We start from the raw sequence: 13,135 nt of genomic DNA, 5'->3' as shown, positions 1-13,135 counted from the left end.
CAGTTAAATGTTCGACCATTTTCACCATATAGTTTAGCTGCTAACTGGCTAACTGTGTCTAACAGTTGTGGATATCAACCACTTAACTCTGACCACTGGGTGTGGGTAAAACCTCTGCTAAAGTGTGCCCAGAAACTGTATACAAAATACTGTGAATATAAGATTTCACTGCATATGAAGTTGCAACGATTAGTCAATTAATTGATTAATCGATCTATTGAAAATTAATTAGCAACTATTTTGATAATTGTTTAAGTCATTTTAAAGCAAAAATGCCATACACTTGATGGTTCTTTAATATTGGTTGGAGAAAACAAGACATTTAATGAGGTCACCATGGGCTCCAGGAAATGTGATCGATTTTGGTTAATTGATGATCTGTAAAATGAACAACAGATTAATCAATAATGAAAAGAATCTTCTTTTTTATTTCTACATAACCATTAGGTATTGTTTATTCATCTTTTAAATATTTATGTTGTAAAATGAGGAATTTATTGAATTCATGATGTAAAATGTTTACATATTGCTCTTGTAACATGATGCTGGGGAGTCATGTTTAGTCTCACGTCATGTCACTGTTTTGTCTGATGCTCAGTCATGCCGACCTGTGGGGGGCGAGCACATGCGTGAGCAGATGTTGACTGCAGTTCACTTCACAGCCACTGGAGTCATTTCCAACCTCCTAACGAATATGGAGAAAAAAACCCAAACAATGTAGGTTGTTGAAAGTGTACTTTGTAGTAATTATACAAGAGCTGCAATTAATTATATTCATTATTGATTAATTTTCCAATTATTTTCTTGATTAATTGATAAGTTGTTTGGTCTATAAAACGTCAGAAAATGGCAAACAATGTCTGCCACAGCCTCCCACAGCTCAAAAATTGAGCTGAAAAAATGATTCAGTTTGCGATAATATAAAGCTATAAAACAGACAATTCATCTATTTGGTGCTCTTCATTTTTTATTAAAAAACCTGTGTGGTCAGTTAAAAAGACAACAATAGTTTCTCTTGTTGTCATGCTGTTTAAAGGAACTCAAAAATACCTGCATCTCCATCTCTTTCTTCTGACTGCAGGGGCCAACAAAGTGGTGATTTAAAATTATCTCTGCAGCTGTCGGTTGCTTTCATACCTGTGGCTCTGTGGTGGTTAAATAGTTAATTGTATTTTAACGCTTATTCTCACTACTACTTCATATTCATCATTCAGACATGTCAACATATGGTCCCAATTATGTAGGAATATGCTATTTTAATGGCTTTTGTACAGCTTTGCTGTGGTTGAAACTGTAACCCCAGCTCTCCATTTTGAGGTGGCTTTCCAACCACATTTGTGGCTCCCTGCTGAGGCTGCCTCATTATGTGGAATGTGGAACACCTGTGCTGAGAAAAACTAACGCTTTACCACTTATCCAGCCATTGTGTGTTTCTGCTATAGGCAACAAATAAGCAAGTACCCGCCAGTTTTTCTTTTATTTCCCATAATAAGGCCCTTTTTAGTGCCTACCTTTGTGAAGGTTTTTCAGGCGTCTCCGTTTGCTCACTCGTGCAGACAGTCTAGTCATATTAGCAGTGGTGAGAGTGGGATTGTGTCACGGCTTTTTGAAAATGAAACAAAGAACATTCATATGATGAGTGGTTTTATGTCACTCAGCCACTGAGCAAAATACGCCGAAAAACAAACTTGCGAGCAGTGTTTGCAAAAGTGGAAAAAAAACTGCTTAAGAACATAAACTGGGCCTGAAGTGGAAAAACCTGTAAGATTCACAGCCCACATGCAGGCTGGACTCAGAGGGGGTTACTTTCAGATTTACTAAAGGGGATTTGAGCTGCCACACTTTAGCATGGATATGGTGTAACACATTTAATTCTTACCAGTGTGCCTGAAATTGATGTTCAGCTTTTCAACATGGCTTACAGTATTTCTCAAGCCTCTTATTTGTCTTTACACTAATGCAGAAAATCTTTGGGACCCTTGTTCTCTTCATTTGTGATCACTTATTTCACATTTCACGTCCATACACGAGGTGAAACCAAGTAAATATGTTTTATAAATTTCAATTATTAAATATATCTCATCATAAAGACATGAGATATAGTGAAGCGGGTGAGACTGAAACTCTAGATTTTTATATTCAACATGTGATTATTATGCATCATCTGCTACCTCTCAGTTTGAAGAAAACATCCCCCTCTCTTTTTCAACACATACTTTTTCATTTGCTTTCAATAAAGATTTCTCAGTGGGAAGCTCCATTCACGCCAATTCACATCAATATCTGCATCACAGTGTTGCAGTCGCTGCTGGGCTCTGGCTGTTGACAAGCAAACACTTGCAATTGCCAGATAAGAGCTCGAGTGGTGCCATTGATTAACCAAGGACTTCATTATGGTGGCTGCCATTAACAATGCAACCCCATTGATTCAGCCACCGAAATGGCTGTGAGAGAAATCAGGAAAGATAACACTAAGAGCTGTGGTTTATATTGGATTCACTGCAGGAATCCCAACGCTGCTGCAGTCGCATGTAAGACAATGAGCCTCTGTGTAATCCACCTTTTACTCCGAACAGATGCTCTAAACTGGTACTTAAAATATCTGAGTGCCACAGAACATTGCCTCAGCTATTTTAGTATTAATACATGGTGTTCTGCTGCTTCTTTGAATGAAGGGCAGTGGAGAGAAATCTGGATATATTTATATCTTGTTTCCAAATATTTTATATTATGTTATATTATTACTGAGTCCAATTGATATAACTGTTGGAAATCATTATCTTTGAGCCTTGATCCCACTGATTCTTCATCACCAGTTCCCGTTTATCTTCAGGGATACATACCAAACAGCCAGTTCATAACAGCGGCAGAACCAGAAGAGGAAAGCATGTCAGTTCAGTAGACAGTGATACAACACTTTACTGGATGTGAATCAATGCGCCCGTATGCCCTGTCCGTCATTTCTGGAAAAAAAAAAAAAAAGCGCATTGCGTAATAGTGTACTTGAAATAGCTGGTGTCAGAAGTAGGCCTATGTCGCTGTTGCATGCTCTGTGATCTGAGTGGTGGAAAAATGCAGGGCAAAGGGTGGATGACAGTGGAGGAACAGCACAGCGCTGTGGACTGAGCGGGTACTTTTCAATACATGAACAACTCCAGGCAGCAGATAAAATACCGCTGACACACTGAGCCGGCGGAGACCGAAAGGACAATGAGAGAACGGATGTAAATAGAAACCGTGAAGTTTGTGTAACTCGGTGTAAATATCATGGGTGCGATCAATAATTCATGGCTTAATATTTGCATCTCAACACCTCGGCAATGTAATCCTCCGGTGTTTATAATCATAATAATAATAATAATAAAAATAAATATTTCTTAACATAATTATGTAAGAGGCTTTGTCAAATATTAAAACCCCGCTGTCTCCACAAGGTCAGCGCCGTGTTTTCACGTGATTTATGTCCGGATAATGGACCGCCTCGTGAATTCTGTCTTGTGACGCCCCGCTTTCTAACTCGGCCAATTTTGTCTTTTCATGCTCGCCTCAAAAAAAAAAAAAAAAAAAAAAAAAAAAAAAAAAAAAAAAAAAAATACATAAAGCCCATTATTTTCAGCATTAAAGCCGACCTGCGCGTCTGAGCCGTAACGCATACCAGGTTCCGCTCAGAGCGACGCCGGCACCTCACGGGTCCCACATTGCCTTTTGAGGAATCATTTGATAACCCTATTAACTTTCATGTAACATTGTTTCTTGAAGGCATCCACAGCAAGCGCCTCAGTGTCATTACTGTGAGAAATGTGCTTTCATACTGAACGTCTTTTGCAGAAGTCCTGGAAGACACATAGGCGCAGAAAAGCCCATCAAGACGGAATATTGCCACAAATTAAGCTTTTGAAAGCAGCGAATTTTCCGTAAATGGCTTTTTCTCTTTTTATGTACAACTACTACTCGCTGGTGATTGAAAATTGTTGATATTTCTTATAGTTTTATGGTAATATTGCGTCTAAACATGCGGCTACGCTTAATATAAATGCACCAAAAAACATTAACAAACACTTACTTCCTTAAATTAATACATACACTTGCAAAATGTTTCTTGTAGGATATTTCCCTCCAAGCCACATTTTTCCACGACTCTTTACCGACTATACACGGTGTTTTAAACTCTACAGAAATATGTCCCTTCCAGGACCTTCGGCAATCCATTCAAGCCAGCAAGTTTGGAGAGCGTGTTGAGTTTAATCAATTCATAACGTCGAGATGGAGCCGAACTCACTGAAGGTAACGTTTGTTATCAACCGTCGATTTCTTTTATTTTCGCATTGCGCTAATCGCCACCTACTCTGAATTGTGCTCATGTGCCTGATCCGCCAAACTTTGACACGCCGCATGTAGTATGACCACATCTGTGTCATATGTTGAACATCTAAAAATAGTTACATGATACTGATTGTGTGCAGAAAACTGAGATATTCTGATGTGATATTTGCCAGCCGCGCGTAATTGCGCAGGGATGTTTGAGATGTTTGTGTATACCTAGTTACGATTTGTTTACCAAATGACTCGATAAGCCATTCATTAATTTGTCCGTTTGTGTTTTCCTCTACAGTGGGTGGGCTCGTCTTGCGGTTTACATGGAGCATATATATTCTATAAAGCCTTTAAATTTAACCGGGACGGGAAACCGAGGATTCTGTCTCTCGGAGACTTTTTCTTCGTCAGATGTAAACCGGAGGATCCTATTTGCATAGCGGAGCTTCAGCTGCTCTGGGAAGAAAGAACAAGCAAGCAACTTTTATCAAGCTCCAAACTTTATTTTCTACCCGAGGATACTCCCCAGGGACGGACAGTCACTCATGGAGAGGTAGGAATATTCATCGCCTGGTGAATAATTGTGCGTGAGTGGTGTTTTTCCGTGTTTGTTCTCTCTCTATGTGTGTGTGTGTGTGTGTGTGCGCTCTCCCTTGTTCGCGATCATTTTATTAAGCAGCATCTTTACTGCATTAAGAGTTTGCAGTGGACGTGTAGTCTCTGGTGACACAGGCGTCCATAAGCGCAGGCATTGCCACTGACGTTGATGTATCCGAGCAGTGAAAGGTTTGACCTACAGCGGTATTTTGTTCTCCAGTTTTTACTTTAGCCTATTTGTCTATTGTGGTGTCAACTGCTGAATGTGCACTTGTCCAGCTGCGCTCAATCAGGCTGCCGCTGCGCTCTATGGGGTTAATTGTGTTATAAAGGGGGGAAAATCCGCAAGAATCCTGCGCCGAGGCTCTTGTCATTTCATTTCTTGGTAAAGCGTGTCAAATGCTGACACACGGGCGGAAATTGCGAAACGGTAATGAATGCACGGGATCAAACTGGCTCAGATCGGTCGCTACGATAGTTATTAGATATTTTGTAACGCAGCCCGATGTTGAAAGAGGCAGAGCGAGTAATAAAGCGTGGCCGAGCGAAGCCAGCGCTGACACGTTTTAACTACTCTCCACGCTTTGCATAATTTTCCATGTGGACATTTCCATCCTCAACAATGTGAAACGGCTCTGTGTTACATTAAGGCGTTGTTGGCACAGAGAGCCAATAGCTATGATTGACTGTGGCCATATGTGGCGCTTGTGATCCGGTTACATCGTTGCTCTGAATGGCATTACTCTGATTATTGAGAGTTTTTTTTTTTTTTTTTTCTCACCGGCTGTAAAACAAATGATGTTTTGTTTCCTCTCAGATATTCCTCAGCCAGCGACAACAGCACTTTAATTACTACTCTCTGCGTTTGATCACTCGCGGCTGGATGGAAATTATTCTCTGCTGCTGTTATATTGTTTATAGGGAAGGACAAAGCCGTGTTTGTACTTGACTCTTCCGCTGATGGTTTACTTACATTCTTTCCTCTTGAGTAATAGAGTGGCTATCACATTTCCCTTTCATGAGAAAGATGGCTATTTATGGCCATTTGCGGCAGAATTCTTCTATGAGCGGGTATCATCTCCTGAAGCGCTCTCGCTTTAGCCTTTAACACGCTGCAATTATTTAGTAATTACTTTGAGTGCATGCATCGCCGATTCTGAGGCCACACTTGCGCAACGCCATGTCAACTCCGCCCCTTTCCCAAAGACTTATTTGCATTGCAAAGTGCTTAAATTCCAGCCCATTGGGTATACCTACCAGGAGGACTGCACCGCCAATACAAATACAAAATTCTCAAAGACTCTGGAACATAAAAGGGAAGCAAAGAATAGGAATAATACAAGAGCAAAAGCGCCTGCTGCAGTTTGTGTATTTGATAGCAGAAGAGGAATAAAAGTCATTTCCCTGCATGAATTATGTAGCAACTTGTATCACTGCACACAATCCTGCAGACACCGGAGACAGATGCCCTTGCTTTGAAGTTGCACTCTGATTACAGAATAGGCCCAGACTATAAAATGAAATAATGTGGGGATGATATGTTTAAGTGCACTGAAGGTGCCTGCAGGCTGATCTCAATTAAAAGGCTTGTCAGACCTCCAGCTCTCAGCAAATCAGACTAGCCTACTTACTGTATATTACACAGTGGAAATTGCCCTGACAACTTGAAGTCAGTTTATGACCTTCACTGAGCCCATTCAGATTCTCGCTGACTTTGCCCCATAACACTAATCTGCACTGCATGAGTCAGCTAGGAGCGCTTACAGACGCAACCCATAATCCACAAAACAAACAGGAAGGGTAAACCGGCCTCACAAAAAGCTGTGATATTAAAACTCTCTGGCTGAGTGATGTATGTGTGAAAAGATTGTTTGTTTTTGAAATGTAAACATTAGAGAAGGGCTCATTTTTAGGTACACTGGGAAGTGGAGTTTATAAACCGCACATTAGTCAGTTTTCCTCAGGGCTCATAAATATAGATTGATGGCTCTGGAGTTACACTGAACTGTAAATCTGTAGTTGACCGTCTGAAAATCAGGAGTTCAAATTACCCTACTGACTCATACAGATAAGGATGTGATAACTTAGAGCTCTCAGGAAGTGTGCTATTTTCAAAAGGTTTTAGTGCTAAACAAGCACAGGCAGTCATCATGAGCTAAAGCCACAGCTTGGTATCACCGAGGCTCATGACATTTATTCTTAGATCATGTTAGATTTACTCTTGAATATTTTCACACAACATAAAACAGAAACAGTTTGTGACATTTGGTGCATAAACAGGCGCTGCTGTGTTGTTCCCTTTCTCTTATGTGATCACGCCTCATATCTTGTAGATAGCTATTATCTCAAGCCTGAAGCCAATATCCTCCAAATACCAAAAGGAGCAACTTTTTCAAGACTTCAGAGCAGGCTTTTATTGAACTAGCTCACCAGAATTGGATTACTGATTCACTTGTGTTCTCGGTGACGAGATATGATGTAATTTCCTGGTTATTTCTCAGGTATTTGTTTGCTCTCTTGCGCTGTGTTTGCCATGTTTTGCTGTGCTGTGCAGTGACAAGAGGAACCAACCCATGACCTACTGTGCTTGTTTTTCTTCTGTCACAGGGTTGGAGGTCAATTCCTTTTAAACGCAGCCAGCTTTAAATCCAGTCGGCTTCGGCTGGAAATAAAAATAGTGATTCATTGAATAAACCTCACTCCCTGCGCCTGTGTTTGCTGAATAGGTGATAAACAGATCCGGAGAAAATTTATTAATCTATTTATCCCGAGTTAATTATTAAGTCCATATGTGGAGGAAACTCTATTTTTCATTGTATCTCCGCCTGACAAGCAGTGTTTACCCTCACCAGTTGAGCTCTGCTTGCTCTTTAAACAGGCTTTGTGTCGAGTTGCTCACCCATTATGACAAACCCTCTGTTGGGGCCTCTGCTCTATTTGTCTGCCTGCAAACTGCCACCGACTAAACAGTCACATGTGTTTTAAAACTCACCGAGTGACACATTATTTCTTCTCACTCCAAATGGCCTGCCTCTCCTGCTGGTACTGCTGTAATACTTTCTGTTTTTGGAGCCCCCCCCCCCCCATTTCAGGAGAGAGCTGTTGGAGATAACAGCTCACCGCACACAACACCCACTTATTGTATACTCTGCTTCAGGCGGTTAATTGCTTATGCTTATCTTATACTATATATCCCACTTTAGTGCAAATACAGCAAGGAGCTCTTAATGGGAATTCACAACCTCGGAGAATATTTCTGGATCATGTTATATTAATGTGCTATTATCATCACCTCTGATTTCATCTGACCTCTCTTCTCCTCTATTCTGTCCCTCTAGCTGACAAGGCTTTGGCGCGCACACATACACACACACACACACACACGCACGCATGCACAGAGTCACACACACACTGACAGGCTGGGGACTGCAGCACTAGGCCAGTATTGATTGCTGTGGAAAACACTTTGGCATGCGTCCAGAGCCATTTCTTCAGTACATGGCAGTAGTCCATGCATGTGTTTCAGTGCTTGGAAAGCCAGCTTGTAGGGAAATTAGATTGTATTCATTTGCTGCTTCTTTGATTTTTCCTAAGGGAAAAACCCTGAATGGGTAATTCAGGCATCTGGGATGCTGGTTGTGTTAAGTGTAAGTGGCTTAGATATGCGACCAGCATTTTGATGGATAAGGTCATTCAGCTGAATGACTGGAGTGTAAATGTGATATGGCACTTTTTTTTTTTTTTACAGTGATCTTTTTAAGAACATCCATACTGCTCTGTAGTCTTGGCCAGTCTGCGAATTATACCAAATCTCCCCATTCACACAACAATGGCAGGAATTTAGAGGTGGTGGTGGTGGTGGTGGGTTGGAGGGGGGTGGTGGTTAGTGTGCATTTGTGGCGTGCGCGCATGTGTGCCTCCTCCTGCCGCAGAACAAGTCATTAACTCTGAACACTGCCCTCCAGTGAATTCCTCACCATTGCTGAAATAGCATGTAAATTATTACCAGCTTTTTAGGATAGTGTAATTTAAAACCTTTAAAATGGAATACCCTGGACTTCAAAGGCTATAAAAAAAAAAAACACCCCACTAACATTTCCCACTGCTTTAGGAGTTGTCATTCCTGTCCTTCACAATTTTCTGATTTTTTTTCACCAAACTGTTTTGTGTCTTTGCAGCCTAAGTAATGATATGTTACAGCAGCGCCCAGTTTGTCAACACACAGGAGACTTTTGGTGCTCTTTAGCTGGGTTTTTTTCCACTTTGTCATTGACTAACCACTTGAACAGGCAAACATTTGCCTTGATGCATGACTCCAGTGCCCCCAGCTATAGTGGATCGTTATTATAACCTTTGAGGAGAATGTAGCCACAGATGAGAAGCTCTTGCTTAATATCCAGCCAATATTTTACATTCTTAACTGTAGTTTCTCAGATGGAGCATTTTGAAGCATCATTTATTTATTCTTTTTCTTTTCTTGTGTGTGTGTGTGTGTGTGTGAGTGTGTGCGTTTGCTAAAATACAAGGGTACAAAGCTGCAGTGATTCAAAGGAGCTGACACAGCTTTTTTTGTGGTGTCACCTTACATGATGGATGCCTCTCCCACTTTCAGGAAGGCTTTGAAAACTCCGGTTATCTCGCTATTTTTCTCTGTCGTTATAGCTGCGCAAGAATGCTAAGTTCATATATCACCCCAGCCCATGTAAGAGCAATCTCCTAATGGAATCAGTGAATAAAAGATGAGTTTAGCACCCCGCAGATATTACAGCAACTTTTCTGCATATGAATAAACTGCATGCATCAAGTGCCAGAACATTGTGTACTATAATTCCCACCTTTTAAATGGTGTACCTTGAACTCTTTGTAGTCTTGAGGCAGTCAAAAAAAAAAACATATTCTAATTCAATTGTCCCTGGCTTACTCCCCAGAGCTCCTGTTTAATTCCCAGATAAGTTTGTTTTGGGACACTGAAGCCAAGGTCAGTCATGGGGAGGGGAGATAGATAATGAACTCATATTGTGTTTCATACCCTCGTTCTCTTCTCTCTCTCTCTCTCTCTCTCTCTCCTTCTTTTTCTCTACTTCTCCTCCTCTGTCTCCTCATTGTCCATGTCACCATGTCCATTACTCAATTACTAATCTCCTTTGGCCTGAGGAATTCCAGCGCTGACCTCTCTGAGGCAGCAGGCTGAAACCTTCCCAGCGTGACAGGAGCACTGTGTGTGTGTGCACGCGTGTGTGTGTGCGTGTGTGTCAATGTGTGCACCCACAGTATAGAAAGACACCCACCCACTGGGAGCGTGCACCCCTTGACTCCCAAGCTGAAAGTCCTGTCCGAGCGATGAGACGCTCCTCCCCAGAACGCTGACAGTCAGGAATGTCTGCCCCACTGGAATTGTTTCGGAGTCATATGGAATATGTCAGGGTGCATTGTTTCTAATTGGATCACCGAATATAGAATTTGGAGTGTCCCTTATGTTGTTTTGCCACCAATACACCGCTGCATCCATATAAATAGAATGATATGGATTTTAGCGAGTTTAATTTCAATGAGATTGCTGGAGTCATGGGTTGCTGGAACAGAGTTATCTACAGTTTCACAGCAGAGGTCTGTTTTTCTCCACTTTGAGTCCATTATGTGCAGTCATAGCAATAAATTCACTCAGTAATGTTTTTGGAGATATCATGCTGCTGCAGTAATAACATGAATTATTGATAGAAGAGCGGAGACAGAATGCAACATTCAGCTGTTAATGTGTTACCTTGCATTTCAACTCAATCATAAAATGAGCAGTTAGAGAGTGTGTGCGTTTATTGACATACCCAGGGTGAAATGATGGCGACACATTAAGACATTCAGTGTGGGATTCAGAGTGTATAAATGCTCTTAATGCATCGGTGTAGGAAGTGTCACTGAAATGACACCCGGCTGTTTGGTATGTTGCTGATGTGGAGTGTCACCTCTTGGCTGTGGGCTTGCAGTCCTCTGACCTATATTATCAAGTGGCCTGCTGGCTGTGTCTGCTGCTGTGTTGAACTATAAGCTGCCTAACTCGAAATGACAGCACAGTGTGGATGGGCGGCATTTACAGAAGAGCAAGGCCCCCAAGTTTCTAAAGCACATCTTTGAAACCCAAAAATCCAAATACTGAGTAGAGGCCCCCCCGCAATGCTGATGAATACCACTGGAGTGATTCATCTGGTGGAGTTAAGTCTAGGGCTGAAACAATGAGGCGATTAATTGATTTGACAGAAAATTAATCAACAATAGTATTAGTTATAGATGAATTTATTAAACAAAACTGTAGGGTGACAACTAATGAGTATTCTAATGGTCAATCAGTCTCTGATTGGTTTATAAAATACCAGAAAGTAGTCCAAGTGGAAAGCTTTTAAGTCAGGAACCTCAACATATTCAGTTTACTATTATAATGCATAAGAAAACCAGCAAATACTCACATTTAAGATGCCACAATGAGAGAGGTTTTTTTTTTTTTGCACTTTTGTTTAAAAAACTTACAACTTCAATGATTTTCTGTCAATTGACTAATTGATCAATAGAACTGTGTCAGCTTTACAAAAACGTTCGCTGGTTCCAGCTTCTCAGATGTCAGATATCTGCTGCTCTCCCCACGTTATCTGATTGTGGATTGAATATCTGTGGCTGCTGCTGGTTGGACAAGAGGACCTGGCTTCATTTTTCACTGTTTTCTGAGTCTCTATAAACTGAAATATTCATTGAATTGACAGGTTATATAAAAAAGAAAATAATCATTAGTTACAGCCCTGGTTTGGCCTATTTCTCACTGGGATTAGAAATTCTTCAGTTATTTTCCAATAAAAGTTGAATTAAGGGAAACTGAACTTGGTTGTAGATCCTTAAAGACATTTCACCTCTCAACCAAGGGGTTTCTTCAGTTCTGTTTTTTATTTTATCGTGGCGAACCAGGCTGGTGCAATGTGGTCGTTATGATCGTTTCTCAATAACTGACTGTTTTTGCTGGTTCTCAGAAACCCCTTACGTAGGAACACGGCACATTTCTAAATTCTACAGTATTTGCTTTAAGATTTCTCAATCAAATATCATGACTTATGCAAACCATAAGCCAGTTCTCTGCCTCCTGACTGTATGTGCGGTATCAAGCAGCAGTCCATAGACATCAGGCTGGTGTAAAGCTGGTAAAGTTTAAGAAAAAAAAAAAAAAAGACAGTATATGGGAAGGCTAATGGATGTAGCCTGTTTTTAGAGCTGTGGCTCAGTTCATAGAGTGATTATATTCTGGACTGTGTTGACAGCTGCTGAATTGCTCTCACCTGTTGTGTTTTGCTCTCAAGCCGAACAAGTCCCCAAACAGGATCTGTTGACACTCACACAAGGCACCATGTCATTCAGCTGATTGATATGGAGGGAATGGCTGTTGTTAAGATTTGCTGTTGCTGTGTGTATGCTCTGGTGTGCTATTGAATTACTTGAAGTATTGCTATTTGACTCACACAACATCAGCAGCAGAACACTCAGTGCATTATTTTTGTTTCGAATGGACTCGACTGGAATATTTCACAGTTCTGTTTCTCTATGTGCTGTCAGTGGATCGCATCAAAGTACAGTAGCTAAGTCTGAAGAGATACAGTACAATGTGGTTTTTTAGGCTGCAGGCTGAATGCTATTTACTGTTGCTCTGCATTATTCAAATGGCCTGCTTTTCTGAAGGCAGAAACAGCAGTCAGTTTTTCATTGCATGGAAAGCTGGTTACAAGCATCCGCCACCACTTGACAGCTGAAGACAGCTCATTATAAGAAGACCGAAAACCCATGTTTGATGTTTCTACTTAGTGAGGGAGGCACAGCTATATCAAGCTATCCCTCGCAGGCTTTTCCTTTATAAGGAAATACTGTCTCCAACTGGTTGGGATTCGATATGCCTGTAGTTGCAGATGATGTGAGAACTGAATATGGGTAATTGTATAGACGGAGCAGTCAGAGAGAATCAGAAAAGCTGAAAAGTCATGTGTTCATGTGTTTGTTTTGAGAATATGGAGATGAAATAAGGAGAGCACATTGAAATAATGCATTAAAATGTGTAAAACGCAGCTTAAAATGCCAGCAAAAAAACAAAAACTTGACATTTAAAGCTTTGCAAAGGGAGGATTTTTACTGCAGAGCTGGGCCTTTGGGTTTTATTAGATTGTATCGGTGTAACGTTTATTGCGTCCACTCTTTATGC

At 40.9% G+C, this 13,135-nt stretch overlaps 1 protein-coding gene across 1 annotated transcript in view; it reads left to right on the top strand.

Annotated features, from left to right (window-relative positions):
- Positions 1–3,596: 3,596 nt before the first annotated feature.
- The window catches only part of arid5b (AT-rich interaction domain 5B), a 75,999-nt gene continuing 66,460 nt past the window's right edge, over positions 3,597–13,135 (top strand). The window contains exons 1-3 of the mRNA XM_071480182.1: positions 3,597–3,914; positions 4,176–4,284; positions 4,613–4,867. Coding sequence (XP_071336283.1) covers positions 4,264–4,284; positions 4,613–4,867 — 276 coding nt within the window. The 5' untranslated portion in view covers positions 3,597–3,914; positions 4,176–4,263. The remainder of the gene's footprint in view (positions 3,915–4,175; positions 4,285–4,612; positions 4,868–13,135) is intronic.

The sequence above is a fragment of the Trachinotus anak genome, unplaced genomic scaffold (assembly GCF_046630095.1).
Source record: "Trachinotus anak isolate AG129_WGS33_773 ecotype Australia unplaced genomic scaffold, CSIRO_AGI_Tana_v1 ptg000007l, whole genome shotgun sequence".
NCBI classification, from domain to species: Eukaryota; Metazoa; Chordata; class Actinopteri; order Carangiformes; family Carangidae; genus Trachinotus; species Trachinotus anak.
The sequence above is the reverse complement of the archived record's forward strand: the minus strand, read 5'-3'. Positions and strand labels throughout refer to the sequence as shown.